General features: G+C 37.0%; 1 protein-coding gene across 2 annotated transcripts in view; it reads right to left on the minus strand.

The window, feature by feature from the left end:
* Window positions 1-896: 896 nt before the first annotated feature.
* The window catches only part of LOC149157027 (IAA-amino acid hydrolase ILR1-like 1), a 201,078-nt gene continuing 183,814 nt past the window's right edge, over window positions 897-18,160 (minus strand). For both annotated transcript variants that reach the window (XM_089438998.1, XM_089438997.1), the window contains 2 exons: window positions 2,028-2,156; window positions 897-1,805 (listed from right to left, as the gene is read on the minus strand). In XM_089438998.1, the coding sequence (XP_089295124.1) occupies window positions 1,395-1,805; window positions 2,028-2,156 (540 nt within the window). In that variant the 3' untranslated portion in view covers window positions 897-1,394. The remainder of the gene's footprint in view (window positions 1,806-2,027; window positions 2,157-18,160) is intronic.

The following is an 18,160-nucleotide window of genomic DNA, read 5'->3' on the forward strand; positions in this document are numbered from 1 at the left end:
CGAAACCAACCTTTGAATAACCAATAGGATGCAAGATGATGATGTCCTCACTAAGGGTAAATATTTTTAAACAAAAAAGTTTTATTCAATCACATTTTCACTTACCTCATTATAGGTTTACTCAAATGTAAATGTAGAGAATTGTTTAATACAAATTTAAATTTTGCATTTAATGAGTAACCACTTTGCATAGTTTTGAATAACCTTAGATATTAAAAAATACATGAAAAACCATATTTCTTGAAAGAAACATGAAAACACATTTTCCTTGTGTTTTCATTTATTTACAGTGTAAATCTACTTAAAAGTATGCAGAGTGAGCACAAATTAGACACATAATAAAATTCTGCATCCACTAAATAGTTACACTTAATATTTCAGTAAAGTTATATAAAAATAAATAAAAAATAAAATTTAATTAAAAATCTCTATTTTCCTTTAAAATTCATAACCCTTATTTTATCTCTCTTTTTATGTATATATATATTCTAAACCTAAACCCTCAAATAAATCCACGTTAAACATTGCATCATAATTAATTCATGATATACTCACTTGATCAAAATGCCATAATTTCTACTCTTTTCCAATGCTGCTTGAGAAATTGGGGCTCGTTATATAACCTTGTCTCTAAAGTACTTATCAATGATATTCATTAGTTAATGCTATAGTGTTTTTGTGATTCAAACCATGAACTACAATCACACCCTTGCTCCCCATGTGTGATTGGTATGTAACAGCATGCTTATGAAGTTTATAGCTGCATCTTAGCGGCATAAGCAATTCATGACCTTGATTTATTGTTTAGTCATTATCAATAAATAGCGTACAACATCACATTTGTAATTGGTATGTAACAGTATCATTATGAAGTTTATAGCTGCATCTTAACCGCATAAGCAATTCATGACATTGACTTATTGTTTAGTCATTATCAATAAACAATGTACAACGTCACATTTCTAATTGCTACAGTATATTCAACTAGTATAGCAGTCCTTAAAATTATGGACTTTTCAGTTAGTCACTATCTATATATTTTCGGTTGCACTCACTTCTTCCACCTCCAATGTTCTTTCACAGATCCCACATAGGAGGGTGCCAACTCTCATGACAATAATGTAAATGTTAAAAGGAGCTGGGCTAAACCCCACTCCCTTTGCAACACAAAATAAATGACCCTTCCAATAATGCACATCTAAGTGTACCATGAAAGAATACATAAATATGAAATTTCAGATCACTTGTAATTGAGTAGACGTACTCTGCCTCCACATGCAAGAACATGAAAACACTGATATTTACAATATTTGAGGGACACTGGAGGTTTCTTCCCTAAAGCTGCATAAACCACAGTCTAACTTGGTGTCACTTAAGTTCCTTTATCTCAGACTTCACTGTGATATGGAAGTGCCTGCTACTGAAAACTGAGAAGCCCTAGACTTGCCTTCATTAAGGTACCTTTCAGCTATGGCAGCATGCATTGCGGCACCAAGTGGGAGAACATTTTCATCGATTGTAAAGAGTGAAGTGTGTGATGCTTGTACTGATCCACATGTCTCATTTTTCATTCCTATGAAAAAAAAGGCACCAGGTATAGCCTCGGCATAAAAAGCAAAGTCTTCTGTAGCCATATGAGGAGTTGCAAGTTTCAGATTATGTGCACCAACTAGATCAGCTGCAACTTTCCAAACATGATCATGCATATTCTGGTCATTGACAGTTGGAGGAATAAATGGGTACTCCTTTTCTAAGAATTCCACAGTTGCAGCGCACCTCTGAACAAGAGATTGGCCTACAATAATCTGTAATTTCAACATGTCAGATTACAATTATGACTTCTCTCTAGATAATAGACTATTTACATGCGAAACTCCACAAGAATGGAATTAATAAAAATAGCAATCTCTCCGGAGATTGAGAGACAGGCCATGTCCAATGAAAGAAAAATATTCCAGAAAAAAAAAAACTGATTTTAATATACAAATGTCCACAACCTCTTTTGCTATGAATAGTTTTGTATGTACCTCCTCTATTCTTTGTTTAGATCTATAAAAGCTCTCATTTGAATAAGCACGAAATGTGCCACTTATGGTAACCGAGTCTGGAATCACATTATATGCACCACCTCCATTAGCCGTAGTCACTGTTACCACCTGTAAAATGGAAAAATTGATAAGGAAATAATTAATTTGCACCTGGGAACAAAGTTAGATTGGAATTAATAAGTATATCACATTCAAATCTCCAGGTTTCTACATATTTGAAGCTTGGGTGAGTTGTGTTGTGTTAGAATAATATAGGAATTCTATACGACAATGTAATGGTAACTTTAATAAAAGACATTAAGTCATTAGTTACTTGGGAAGTTAGGTCAATTAGTTAGTGCTACTTAGTAAATAAAGGGAAACAACACAATGCAATTGACTCCTACGAATAATATTTAATCCATTCTACATCTCTTGCGTATCATGTATTCATTGCATCATTTTTTGAACAATGATATCAGAGCAATGGTCCACCTTAGAGTCCGTACTTGATTGAATGTTCAAAGTGAAAGAATCAAGTTTGTAAATGGAAATTTGTGGACCCTTAATAGGCTAGTTAACTATTTTTTTTAGTGTCTACATTCTAGACTGTAGTTTTCCTCAGAAATCCATGTAGAAACTGCTGAACCAAAGAATCTTAAATGACTTACACGAAGCTTCCATGTAGAAACTGCTAAACCAATGACTTTGAGATGATTTACACAAAGCTTCCTTTCAGACTAAGCCTTGTCTAGAATCATATTCTTGACTCTCTCTGTCGGAGATCAATTGAGTAGGTACACAATTGTGTGCACTGTCTCTACCCAGTATTTATTAGGAACAGATTCAATATTTATTAAGAACAGATTCATTTTCTAAAATGTACCTTGCCATCACCACCTCTATGCGGTTCCTTCTTTCTACAACTCTAATTGTTTTGAACTGCAGGGTGCACTGTATTGCCTTTTGTATAACTTCGTGGTTTACAAAAATCAATAAAACTATGAATAATATTATCATAAATTATCAAAAGAGATTTTTTATGCTTGGCCTTATTATGGCAAAATCTAACATGCTTAGTGTAAAGCTTCATTAGGCAAGCTAGGTTTTAAGGCAACAAAGAGATTAGCCACCATTGTCACCTTAGTGGCCTCTCTCTTGCTATTATGTGGTTGGATGTTATCCCTGTTGACCACTCAAGTGTCAACCACCCTATATGTAGAGTACATGTTTTCATGGTTAGAGCGGTGAAAAATCTAGAAAATCATCATCAAGTCAGAGATATGTAATCCAAATTTTGCAACCCTACGGAGTCATGATGTAAAAATGATTCAAGTATGTTTATAAAGCCATGTAAAACATCTAGGTAGCTTAAGATTTTTGCTAGGGAGTTTCGTTTTAGAGAGTTTTTTTCCTTAGCTAATTATTTATGTTTCTCAAACATCAAATATAATTGGTTAAGTTTTTCTCCCAAACATACCCCAAAGCTAGAGTGGAGTTCGATAGCGAAGTCTTAGGCGAGTCTTAGTGTATAGATTCGATGTAATATGAAATATTAGATTATGTCTAGAGTTTTACAGAATTTGGTTATGTCTAGGGGCTTGTTAATTGTCAAAATTCCCCTTCTGAATGAGATTTTTATGTAGTATTTGATGTAAGAATGTAAAAAGTGTTGTCTATGGAAATTATAGGGGTATGAGTACATAAAATTACACCTCAATTCCTAAATTTTCTATTTAGACATACTTTGAGTGTGGAAAAATATGTTTAAACTCCTCTAGAATCATATTTTTTTATTTTTTGGCAAGAAATGACAATAATTAACCAGAAATTAGTCAAAAAATTAAAATGAGAGAAAATAAAATTCTCTCCAAGTGGAAAAATAATTAAAAATGGATGAGGACTTTCCCAAAGAAGGAGTCAAATAAAAAAATGAGAAAAATATCCTTCCCAAGGCAGTCAGGGGCCCAAGGCAAATTCGTTGGTCCAACAAAGAATTAATTTCCTATAAAACTGATTTTTAAAGAAGGATGTTCCAAAGTGGTTATTGTGAATGCGAATTTTTTGAGAAGAAAATTTGTAAAATGTTTTTATGGTCCAAAAATTCTCTAAGGTCAAATATTGGACTAACCCAACACTTCTCTCAACGAAATCGAAATTTTCCTCTGGATCTGTGCAGCAACATCATGGGTTCAAAAAAATTTGGCGGGATTGAGCCATGGATCAAGTCAAACTAGCGGGACTTTCCACTTGGAGGGTCTCTCTCTCATTATTCTATAAATTGAGCTCATGCTCCTCGTTATAAACCATTTTTGGTCTTGATCACTGTATTCAAGCTCTTGGCTAAGGGAGCTCCATATTTTCTGAATAATAAAGAAGTCTTTGGGGTTAATTCATGGTCATGGGTTCAAAAATATTTGGTGGGATTGAGCCATGGATCAAGTCAAACTAGCGGTACTTTCCACTTGCAGGGTCTCTCTCTCATTATTCTATAAATTGAGCTCATGCTCCTCACTATAAACCATTTTTGGTCTTGATCATTGTATTCGAGCTCTTGGCTAAGGGAGCTCCATATTTTCTAAATAATAAAGAAGTCTTTGGGGTTAATCATGGTGGTGTTCTTCTTCATATTTATATTGTAAACTTTTTCTCAATTTGTTCTTAATGCTCTACTGGTAATAAATTTAATTATTTTTATTTCACTAGCCAATTGTGGATCTACTATTTGCACAGGTATCTTGCATTAGTATTTGATGTTAGAGAAACATTTTTGAAATTAATCGATCTAGCAGGTATCTCTAGATATTTTGGTTCATTGTGTTATCTAACTCGTCGTGATCTAACAATTTTATCTTAAGTGTGTAGAGATCAATCCATAGTTTTAAAAACCGGAACCGGTAACCACACTGGTCCACCTAATAAACCGGGTTTCAAACTAGAACTAGTTAGGTCTAAATGAACCAGTTTTTAAAAAATACATTAAATATTATTTTTTAATGAAAAAACTATTTTTAAGATTTAAAACCATGATTCCAAGCCAATAGACACAAAATATGCGAAGTTTGCTCATTTATATACCATGTAAAGGTGAATATATCAAAATGGCACCAAGTGCAATACATATCAGTGACAAAATATATAATCAATGAGGCTCTAAATGGCCACTAGAGTCCGAAAACATTGCTCTAAGCAATGATGCCACTGACCTACTACATGTCTACATATCAGTGATCAACAACATGATCACTCTTCATCATGATCAAACTCATCACCACTACTAGACAAGAGATCATTAAATGAGCTACATAAATAATATGGCTCAGAGTTTGAGGACTCCTAAAACTCTACAACTTTAGTAGTAGTAGTAGCAAAAATAGACATCAAAACTACAAATCATTGATCAACATGGGCACTCATGAAACTCATCATTGATTTAGTGCTACTAGAAATGGGATCATCAACAAGAGATACATAAACATCATCTGGCTCAAAGTCTTTAGACTTGGATTGCTCAACCTTATAACATGATAGAAATTGAAAAGGTTTAGCATGCCTAACTAATGATTTTGATTTGAGTGAAGGGTTCATCTCTTCAATCTTATAATGTGGTAGAAAAAGATTAACATGTCTAACCAGTGGTTTTCCTTTGAGTGAAGGGTACATTCTTGTTAAGGCCATGGTAGAGGAGTTCAACAATCGATACCATCAACATCAACAAAATTCAACAGTCAATGCCATCAACATCAAGGTTCTTAAAGGGCTTCATGCTCTTGATCAAATGCCAATCTCATACCCTCTTGCATGAAAGAATCAAATTGAAACATTGCAAACCCCCAAACCATGAAATCCTGAAAACCATTAAGTCTACTGAATTTTGAGTGAAATCTAAAATTTTAGTTTCTCCATATGAAATCCAATGAGGTCAAAACCACTCTCAAACATCCTAAGTCATTTCATGTTAATGTTAAAAATTTAAGTAAAAGGATGAAAATGAAAAATAAAGGAAATGTCACTTTTACTTTAAGAATTTAACATTGCCAACATTGCTAGGGTTGAGATGTCTCAGGGAAATGAGAAGGTAGGCATGTTTTTCTTGGAGGGACTATTTTTGGAGGAAAACAACCCCAAACTTCCCTCAAAACAGCGTCAAAACTCAAAAAATTACATCTTGTGGGGTCTATAGTTGCCCCGGTAATAAATAGGTCGGTTTATTATGGAACCGGCCAGTTCCTTCATAAACCGGCCGATTTGGTCCGGTTTTTGTGAAATTTTGGTGAAATGGACCGTTCAACCGGGTTTTTTGGCCAGTTTGACCCGATCACCCAATGAACCGACCGATTTGAGCGATTTCCGGTTCAAGCTGACTGATTTTTAAAACTATGGATCAATATATGATTCAGATTGTGGGTGTTAGGGGACGTCTAAGACTTAGAAGTTGAAGACCCTACTTTGTTTGATTTCAAAGACTTGTCTAACGATATTTTATAGGATTTCTTAGATATTGCTCATAAAAAATCTAATCTCTCTATCTTAGATATTGCTCATAAAAAATCTATGCGTTTTTACTGAATAGATCCAGCGATTAGAGCTTGTATTCTAAAACCCAAGAGCGGAGTTGTACTCACACTTTTGGGGCAAATAAATTTATCAATTTTGTAGATATTTTGTATATATTTACTAACCTTATGTATATAAAATTTATTTTGTTGTATATATATTTAGGGTTTTCTCTCTATTTGCAGATCTGAAAAAAATAAAGGGTTTATTACGTGGAAATCTATTGCATATTTTTTTTGCAGGTGGATTGTTTGTTTGAAGACTAAGAAAAATTATAATTTTTTTCACCTCGCTTGTGAATAAAACCCTTTCAATTTCACAGATCTAGCCCTCAATCCTAGATGGCTAGGGTTTGAAATCGATTTTGCAAAGATCTATCATTTGAAGCTTGAAATTATTCATATCGAATTTTTTTTAGAACGCTTTCTCCTTTGGAGCAAATTCGAAATTTTGGGAAGCCGTTTCCTTTTTTTATTATTATCTAAAATCGACTCAAAATTTTTAGAGAAGTCGTTTGCATTTGGGAGTTCTCTCTCAGCTGCAAGCTTAGTTGGAGCCTTTCCTCACCTTTGAACATAATTAAAAAATTTCAAGCAGAAATTTAGAAATTGAATTTTTTGAAGCTTGGGGATTCAGATATGAGATTCTGAAGGTAAGCCGTCTTCAAATCTGGGCGTTTTCTCCTCAGCAACAAGCAAAATTCCATATGCGGAAATCTGTTAAAAGTCTGACCGAAATTATTTGAAAATTTTCCAGGTTCGATTTTGAAGAAATTAAGCATTTTGGGACCCAAATCTCATTAATAAGAGGGGTATTTATTATTTATATGTAAACCCTTTTTGAAAGTTTTAAAATTCTCTACTTCCTATTTGGTTAGGAGGGTCTCCATTTGACTCACTAATTTACTACTTAGATCTTATTGTTAACTTTTCCATTTTGCACTTTAATAATTCATGATATTTAATTATTAAATTTAAATCTCATATTTTGCTAATAATTTTGAATCAAATTCACTTATTTTTTTGTTTGATCTTACTATATGGTGATTTAACTAGATATTTAACTTAATTTTCCATTTTAATCATTATACCTAATTTGCTAATTAATATCTTCATTGGAATTTGCATTGTATCATTGAATAATTTTTCATTTGTTTCATCAATGATTGGCATAAACTAATCTTATTATAAAATAATAAATTGTGCTAAACTAATCTTATTATAAAATAATAAATTGTGCTAGCTATTAATTTAAGCATATTAGTGGAATGATATTTGCTATTGGTAAATTTTAAATACATTTCACATTTTGAAGCATTGTGTTTTGATTGTTATTGAAACATTTGCTTAAGATCTCATTACCAATTTGCATTAGATCTCATTTTACTTATGCTTTATTGAGAAATTCACAATTGTTTCTTTGGGATGTATTGATCATATTAATACTCTAAAACACGCATCATAATTTGATCAATTGAAATTGGAATTGTATTTTGTTATTAATACATTTGAAGCATTTCACTTTTGAAGCATTGCGGCATATCTCATTGAAGCAATGCATTAACATTTGCATCTTATTTTCATATTAGATCTAGGTTTGCATCTCTAAAATTTACCTCCAAGCATAAGCTTGGTTGATAAAAAAAAAATATGACAACTTTCTCCACCACTCAATTTAAGAAGCTTGACCCTTAAACAATTTAAGAAGTTTGACCCTTAAACAACGGTTAAAACGGGTGACCTTGCAATTCTCTTGTGGCCCAGTCCCTTGTAGGAAATGAGGCACTTAGGTTGCTAGAAGCCTTGGATAGCTATCGCTAATAAGGCCATAGCCTCCTTCTCAAACTCTTCTTCCAACAACCTTGTTCTAAAACAAGTTTTGACAATTGAGGAGAAGACATTCACCATAGTCTAGGCATACAAATAAAAATCAACCAAGACTCTTGCATCTCACAGTTTAGTCTTGCATTCATCATCTAGCATTTTCATATTTTGCATTTTAATTGGCTATTGTAATTGGAATTGTGGGCTAATTCTTTACTCTATATCCTTGTACATGTCAATTTCATGCTTGTTATCTTTTGAATGTCATGTCATAATTAAAGCATCTTTTACTTGAAGTACTAGCCTTCTTTTCCTACAAGTTCTATTAAGTCTTATTGCTCATGTTTCTAATTCCATATAATCTTTTGATCTCCTATACTAACACTTGTCCTGCACCGTTGTTATTATTGTGACTTGAAAAATCAATTTACTTTTGCAAATGTTTCGATTTGTATTTGAACATTGTTTATAAGGCACTAGTCTCTTATCTTTCATCATTTTAATTCCATATTGATCTAATTGAGTCTATCTCATATATATTGCTCACAAATATTCATACTTGCTAACTAATCTATAATCAAGTTACATTTAGAGGTAATTGTCTTGCCCTTTGCCTCCTAGAACTTCTTGTTCCAACAAGTTTTCCTTCTATAATCATCCTTAGGGACTACCACCCATAGCTTGCCTAGGAGAGAGCCTTAACAGAGAGAGTTGGGAATAGGTGATAGCCCCTTCTTCGAGCGTTGTGCCTTAAGGACTATACCTTGCGAGGTTGAAAACTTTCCCTGCACTTGGGTGTACATCTTAGGCGACAACAATCCCCACAAGGGAGGCTTCCCTATCAAGACTTGAGGTTAAGTGACTAGGGTTCCAAGTCAAATGGCTCTCTAATGAGCTCGCATATAAATCACTTGTAAACTAGGGTTTTATGCTATGCAGATTTATAGCATGCAATAACATATAATAGCAAAGAAATAACCTCTAAATGATAAAATTAACAAAGGTCTAAAGGCTATAAAAAAAGTAAGCAAGGGATAGGTCAAATTTCAGTTTTTTATGGCTAAAAATGCATGTAACAACAGTAAATATCTAGACACCAGTGTTATTTTTAGGGGTAAAACATGCAATTAATGTTAGATTTTGCCTTTTTAATTTTATTAAATGCAGTTCTTACCAATAGAACAATGACATATAGATGTAAAATTGTTATAAATTGCAGATTTAGACTAAACCCTAAACCCAGTTACAGATAAATAAGGAAAATAGATGACTTTTACAAGGTGATCCCACCAAAACTGTTGTTGCACTTCATTCTGCTTGCATGATCTAGAAATTTTGGCCTCCTAGCAAATGTCCAGTAGTCTAGAATTTTGGCCCCCGGACACTGCCCAGTAACCCAAAAAATTTCAGCCCTCTTGCAACAAAATGCCTAGAAAAAATACGAATCACAGAGAGAGGCTTTTATCCACATGTGCGAGTTGATGAGAGAGGAGAGAGAGAAACTCAACCTTCTTTCTTTGTCCTTATTCATTCTCTTTTACCTCCTTCACTTGCCCAAAAGTTGTCTTGAGAGAGGAATGTGAATCTGCCAAATGAGGAGCTTGAATTGCCTTTATAATAGTCTGTCTCGAGTGAATAGACATTGTTGATTTGGGGTAGCATCATATATGTTCTAGCCATGAAAATTGGTGGAGAGGCTAAAACACATGAGATCTCCAAGGCCCAGAAATGGTTTGGGCAAATTCTAACCGGTTTGGGAGATATTAAAATAATTAAAATATTTAACGGAGTTCCTAAGTCTAAACTTAGGGAAAATAAAATATTAATGAGTATTAATATAAAACTGGGTTAGAAGGTTCCAAAAGTCATGGATCAAGTCAAATCTAATCTTAGTCGTTGATTAGAGATTTAATCTCGGTCGTTGATGGACCAACGAGACAAGTATAAGAGGAGGCTTGAGGGTCAGTTGGAGAATACACTAGAGTGATCAGTGATTCATTTTGCTAGAACAGGGTTGCTAAGCAAACTCGTAATTTGTTAGAGCGGGGTTGCTAAGAAAAGTCGAATCAATGATCAACAACGAGGGGCGGTGAGTACAAGGCAGAGAGGCAGGGAAAATACTAGGAGACCAGCACAGAAGCGGAGAGAGCCAGAGCAGCAATCAGTCCAGGCTATGCAGAGCCCAGAGAGATTGTGTCATCCACAAAGGGCAGAGGGAGTGACGCAGAGGCTCCCAGAGGTTGCGCAGTGCCTTAGAGGGCTGACACAGAGAGTCCTGGGGCTGACGCAGGTCAGCAGGAGGCTGACGCAGAGACCAGAAGGGTCAACACTGAGCTTTAGTTGTGCCGGAGAGGGTTTTGTGAGACAGGTTTTCTAAATACCTATTTCCGGATATAGAGGTATTGCTGCCGTATATTTTTCTCTGTCGGGTGAGTCGGTTTAGGCACCCAATTGTACTAAGATAAATTGCATAATAATATAACCCTCTGAATCGCTGCACCAGTTTTCCCGCATTGGGTTTTTCCGGGGACATTGGTCCAAATATAATGGTGTCACTTGTGTGCTTGTTTTCTTTCAGTTGATGATCTGTAGATGTTGATACTGTATTTGTGTTTATTTTCAATATTTACATGGTAAATAATTTGTTAAGTAATTAAACAAGTAGGTGAAATAAACTAGATGGTACAGGAAGAATTTCTAACGGGTTAGACTTAGAAATTCCAACATGGTATCAGAGCGTGGTTGCAGATCACAAGAAAACTGAGGGCATCAACCGAGCAAAGCATTTGCAGCAGATTCAACTGTCCCGAGTGACAGAGCTGATCCTTGCAAAAGGCGACAGAGGAAGGAGTGACGTAGAGGGATTGCATCATCATTCTGGGCCAGAGAAAGGCAGTGCAGAGGCTAAGGGAGGCAAAATCAGGCTCACACATAGCCACGTAGAGGTCAAGAGGGTTGATATAGTTGGCTGGGGGAGCTGATTTGTCAGTGCCAGGATTGCGCAGAGCCAAGTGGCTCAATCCTTCACTCGCTGGGGTATAGGAGGTTGCGGGTAATTTGCAGAGCGACGCTGGTGGGGTACTGTGGTCAGAACAATACCTAACAGGGCAAGACCAAGGGAGAGGGAGTTGTTGCCAAGGCAGATTTCTAGCCAAGGAATTCGGATCAGTGGTGCAGTTGCACAAACAATCGGAGTGGGGCAACTTGACGTTTGCAGAGGGATTTCCATAAGGGAAATTGAGACTAAGCAGGAGTCGAATAGAGGAATTCCAAGAGGGAAGTAGAGAGACTCTGAAAAGTTGAAAGAAGAGCAACGAGATGGCTGTGAATGGGCTGAGATATCAGGATAGGTTGGACGAAGCATCCAACTTTGTGGTTTGAAATGCTAGGACCTTGTCCATTCTAGACAGACATCGCCTCAAGGGCTTCATCATGAGTGATAGCTATCCCAGTTGACTCGGTAGCTAATGAAAGGTACGAGGAGGCAATGGCTAAGACGAAGTGCATCATCCTTGATGGGGTCAAGGATCATGTGGTACCACATATTGCCGAGAAGGATACGACAAAGGAGATGTGGGATGCCTTGAAGACATTGTACCAACAGACTTCCATGCAGAGGAAGATGCTCCTGGAGAATCAGCTAAAGGCATACAAGATGCAGAAGGGAGAGCAGATAGATGTCTTCCTCGGTCGCTTGAAGGAAATCCATGACCAGCTAACTTCCATAGGGGCCACGTCGGATGAGGAATTGACGGTGAGGACCGCATTGAACATAGTTTCCGAGGATTGGGAGGTATTTGTCCAGAGCATACTGGGAAGGACGAATCTTACAGATTGGTAAGCACTGTGGGCGGCTCTTCGTCAAGAAGAGATCAGACCACAGACTAAAGTGGGGAGTAGCGAAAAAGGGGTCAAGATCAAGAAGGAGGAAGAAGAGGATGCGACTCTAGCATCTGCGAGAAAGCAGGAGAAGAGGAAGAAGAAGGACCTCTTCAAGGTCAAGTGCTTCCATTGTGGGGAACTGGGTCATTTTGTGAACCAGTGTCCTAGGAAGAAGAGTAAGGGAGAGGCTTCAGACTCGAAGGCAACGCCTGCAAAGGTGGAGAAAGAAGTCAAGGAGGAGGACGATTGTGCCATGAGTGCTCATGTGCCACTTGAGAAAAAGTGGGGAGACATCGAGCTGTAGGCAGGAGGATTACATGCGATGAGGGGCGGGATCCTTGAGGTACCCAACCGCTTAGATTATACCTTGCTACGGGAGCCTTGAAGAGTAGCAGGACCGACAAATCTCGGTAAAGATAGATGCAGATGGAGCGACAGAGAGTGCTATAGTGCAGGAAGTCCCGGGACAACGCAAGGCTAGCAGGCTGCAACAGTGCGAGAGGCACAGGAGTGTTGCATTAGTGCAGGATGGCACAGAGAGGTGTGCAATGGTATGAGATGTAGGGAGTTGTTGCAACAACGTAGAGGTCAGTAGAGGGAGAACTTGTTAGCGGTAGAGAGAGCTTCAACATCGGGAGTGTCTCTAGCTTGACAAGGATGTCAGAAGTTGGGTGGATCAGTTACTTACTTCTCAATAACTGAGTTGCAGTGCAGTAGCACGATGCATCATGATGAGAGAGGGATGCAGTGCTGGGAGGATGGACCAACAACAACACGGATACAGAGGGAGCTGTCGTATGGATGTAGCAGTGGCAGTGACAGGGCCATGGGCAGCAGTACAAGATGCAGCAGTGCAGAGGATGTTGGGCGGGGAGGCCTAGCATCAGCACAGGGACCGGTGCCGAATAATCAGGGTGATGCTCAGTGTGGAGTATTGTTGGAGGACAATCCTCGCTAAGAGGGAGTGTTGATTTGGGGTAGCATCAGATGTGATCTAGCCATGAAAATTGGAGGAGAGGCTAAAGCACATGAGATCTCCAAGACCCAACAATGGTTTGGGTAGATTCTAACCGGTTTGGAGATATATTAAAATAATTAATATTTTTAATGGAGTTCCTAAGTCTAAACTTTGGAAAAATAAAATATAAATGGGTATTAATATAAAACTGGGTTAGAGGGTTCAAAAAGTCATGGATCAAGCCAGATCTAATTTAGCCATTGATTAGATATTTAATCTCGGTCATTGATGGATCAACGAGAAAAGTATAAGAGGAGGCTTGAGGGTCAGTTGGAGAATACACCAGAGTGATCAGTGATTCATTTTGCTAGAGCAGGGTCGCTAAGCAAAGTCAAATCAGTGATCAACAGTGAGGGGCAGTGAGTACGAGGCAAAGAGATAGGGACAATATTGGGAGACCAGCACAGAAGCAGAGAGAGCCAGAGCAGCAGCTAGTCCAGGCTATGCAGAGCCCAGCAGAGGCAGCGCAGAGCCTAGAGAGACTGTGTGATCGACGCAGAGGGTAGAGAGAGTGACGCAGAGGCTCCCAGAGGCTGCGCAGTGCCTCAGAGGGCTGATGCAGAGAGTCCTGGGGCTAACGTAGATCAGCAAGAGGTTGACGCAGAGGCCAGAAGGATCAGCATTGAGCTTCAGTTGCGCCGGAGAGGGTTTCGATACCATTTTCGGATATAGAGGTATTGCTGCTGTATATTTTTCTCTGTCAGCTAAGCCGGTTTAGGCACCCAGTTGTTCTTAGATAAACTACATAATAATATAACCCTCTGAATAGCTGCACCGGTTTTCCCGGGGACATTGGTCCAAAAAATAATAGTGTCACTTGTGTGTTTGTTTTCTTTCAGTTGATGACCTATAGATGTTGATATTGTATTTGTGTTTATTTTCAGTATTTACATGGTAAATAAATTGTTAATAATTAAACAAGTAGGTGAAATAAACCAGATAGTACAGGAAGAATTTCTAATGGGTTACTCTTGGCTAGCGCCAACTTGACTTGGAGAGAAGTGAACTTGTCACATTTTAGAGCCAAAAAGTACATTTCAAAAATTCAAATTTACATCTTTAAAAGGTCGCAATGGGACTTTGACTCAAGCATTTATAAATATGCTTTAAAATGATAAAATAATTATATCAAGTGACCAAAAGTACATTATTAAGGCCGACCATAGTTACAAATTCAACACTGGGTCCTAAGAAATAAGAGGCAGCAAGTCCGCAAGGATATAGGGATTCCCCCTATAAAACAGGAGTTGATTTGCGCTAGAGAATAGGGACTAATGTGTCTACGAAATAGGGACCTAGCGCGCAAAGATCAAGCAAAAGAGAGCAAGTTTTGTAGAGCAAGTAAAGGAGGCAGCGAAGGAACAATTGTGTGCTAAAAGTTCGATATCAATTAGGATCAAGGCCAACCAAGATCAATTGTATCAACTGAGAATTGTGTGAGAAGAAGAACACTTTCTCAAAGAGGCAAATTTCTTTGTAATAGATCCAAGTGCTCAAGAACAATCAATAAAACAGCCACATCAAGCAAGCAGGTTTTTCCCTGTTAGGTTTCCTGAGAAAACAAGTGTGTCAATTTGTCCATGTGTTTTTATCTCCGTGTTTTTATTTCGCTGCTTATAACTTGTTAAGAAGCTTTGTATCTTGGTGAAAGTTAACTAGGTTTCAATTTTCAGTTATTCATCTAAGTAGTTGCAGGGTTTCATGGAAATTTAACAAGGTTAAACCCATTATAATTCTCTGTTGGATCAATCCCTTCTTCTTCTACAATTTGTTGAGAAAAAAATGCCCCAATCCTCTTCCACTTACAGATGGAAAAGAAGTAATGATCCTGAAATCACCACAAACACACTTCCTTTAGGAAATTTTAAATTTGGTAACAAAAAAATAACTAGAATTTGGGATGGGTGACCTCCCGGGAAGTCCTGGTTATCGGGTGCAAGCTCTGGAAGTGATGATTGACGCTATGTGATTCATTTCACTAGTTTCAATCCCACTGCTTCACCCCTGTGAGCATCACCCGATGTAATGAGTGCTAAGTGGACTATTAAAAAATCATGAGAAATTAGTTAGTTACGACTACCTCTCATGGAAATGGTCATAGATGAATGACTTTCTTAACGCAGTTGAATCCCAAAAAATTATATCTAATATAATGCATTGCGAAAGACCCTCAATACTTAAATACATAAGAGTGAAGGGAGCTTTTCTTGAATGGTTCATGAGGCACAATACTTGTTAAGGTTTTGCAAATGGGGTAGCAAGCTAAGTGGGCTTGATTGTGGTGAAAACTCCACAATTAAGCGCACTTGAGCCATAGGCGATTTGGGATGGGTGACCTGCCGGGAAGTCCTGGTTACCGGGTGCAAACCCCGAAAGTTTTGATTGATGCTATGTGATTTATTTCACTAGTTTCAATCCCACTTCTTCACCCCTGTGAGCATCACCTGATGTAATAAGTGCTACGTGGACTATTCAAAAATCATGAGAAATTAGTTAGTTACGACTACCTCTCATGGAAATGGTCATAGATGAATGACTTTCTTAACACAGTTGAATCACAAAAAATGATATCTAATATAATGCACTGCAAAAGACCCTCAATACTTAAATACATAAGCGTGAAGAGAGCTCTACTTGAATGGTTCATGAGGCACAATACTTGCTAAGGTTTTGCAAATGGGGTAGCAAGCTAAGTGGGCTTGATTGTGGGGAAAACTCCATAGTTAAGCGTGCTTGAGCCAGAAGCGATCTGGGATGGGTGACCTCTCGGGAAGTTCTGGTTATCGGTTGCAAGCCCCGGAAGTGATGATTGATCCTATGTGATTCATTTCATTAGTTTTAATCCCACTTCTTCACCCTTGTGAGCATCGTCCGATGCAATGAGTGCTAAGTGGACTATTCAAAAATCATGAGAAAATAGTCAGTTACGACTACCTCTCATGGAAATGGTCATAGATGAATGACTTTCTTAACGCAATTGAATCCCAAAAAATGATGTCTAATATAATGCACTGTGAAAGACCCTCAATACTTAAATAAACTAGAATCTAATGAAAACAATTTGCTTAAATGAAAAAGTAAATATTAGAAAAGATCCTAAGGATATTCTTCCTAAGTATTTAAGAAAAAAAACTAGCTCTAACCCTCAATACTTAAATAAACTAGAATCTAATGAAAACAATTTGCTTAAATGAAAAGGTAAAATATTAGAAAAGATCCTAAGGATATTCTTTCTAAGTATTTAAGAAAAAAACTAGCTCTAACCAAATGAATCAGAGAGAAAACTTTACAATTTTTAGTGTTGACATTTTCACATGACCCGTTTTCTCAAAAAGAGTAGCTCAAACTGGATCTCGCTTGAAAAAACACAAAATACTAACAAGAAGAAATGACAAGACATAATGCAAAATTTGCAAGAGAATTTCTATTATTATCTCCAATCTCTAATGAAGTTGTTGAATTTGTAACTATGGTCAGTGTTCATAATGTATATTTGGTCACTTGATGTACTTGTATTTATTATTTTAAAGCAAATTTTAGTTGCTAGAGTCATTTTTTTTAATATTTTGAGTCAGTCCCATTGTGACTTTTAAAAGAAGAAAATTTGAATTTTTGAATTGTAATGTTAGATCCAAAAGTTGTCAAGTTGGCCTACCTCCGAGTCAATCATCCCTGGCAAAAGATACACCCATTCAACCAAGACAGACCACTATATAAAGGTAGTTCGACCTCCTCCACTTGTGCAATTTCCATTTCTCTCACAAGACAGTTTTTGGGCAAGCAAGCAAAGGACAGGAAGGATGAATAGAATGAAGAAGAAGATGAATTGGCTATCTATCTCTCTCATCAAATCAAAGGTGTGGATATAGTCTCTCTAATGGTTCGCAGTTTTTTTGGGCATTCTGTTGTAGGGGGCCGAAATTTTGGGAAACAACAAGGGCCAAAACGCCGGGGCAACTAGCAGTTGCAAGAGGGTCGAAATTTCTGGGTCAGATCAAGTAGGGAAAATTTATGGATCGGATTGGGAGGCTTTACTTGGAGGGGAAGAACAAGTTTGACCATAGGTCTAGGTGTGTTTCTTGTTGAACAAAATAATTTCTCTATTGAAAAGGTTGTTGGGTTTTTCCTCTGGGTGGGGTTTCCTAGGGTAAATTTTTTCTCTTCTTTGTGCATTGTGATCTCTATTGTTCTATTGTTCTTTATGGTTGAATTTCTGAAGTATAATTACTGAATGATATATTGGAATAAAAGTAAAAGAAGATCTACATCAAAAGTAATTATCAGTTTTTTAGAAATATTGTGCTAGTTTCTATTGCACTAAGAAAATCAACATGGAATCAGAGCTTTGGTGAATAAAGGAACCTTGATATCACTTTTGAAGAAACCCTAATTTGAGATCATCATTGTTGAAGTCCTTGATTCGCATCCATGACCTCCTCTATGAAATCTGAAATAAGTTGGAAGGAGCCTCAAATTTTAGGGCTTGGAAACTTAGAGTTGATATTATTCTTGCAAAGAATAAGGTATTGTATATTGTATCAAGGAGAGTTGTGGAACCAATATACACTGTAGGAAAAGAGAAGTTTAAGAAAGATGATCTCAATGCCATGAGCATCATTGTGGACTCCATTAGAGATCATATTATCCCCTACATTGTAAAGCTAGATACTTCTAAGAAGATGCCCTAACAAATCGCCATGAGTTTGAAGAATGAAATTCGTGATGTGACGATGATGAATGATGACACAGTTGCTTCATATTTTGTAACGATTTCTCAAATAAAGGATCAAATGCAACAATTGGGGAAACTATTCTTGAAAGTGAACTCGTGACTACAACACTCAATGGTCTCC

This window comes from Pinus tabuliformis, chromosome 9 (assembly GCF_031772625.1).
Source record: "Pinus tabuliformis cultivar Carrire ecotype Pingquan chromosome 9, CPIR1, whole genome shotgun sequence".
NCBI classification, from domain to species: domain Eukaryota; kingdom Viridiplantae; phylum Streptophyta; class Pinopsida; order Pinales; family Pinaceae; genus Pinus; species Pinus tabuliformis.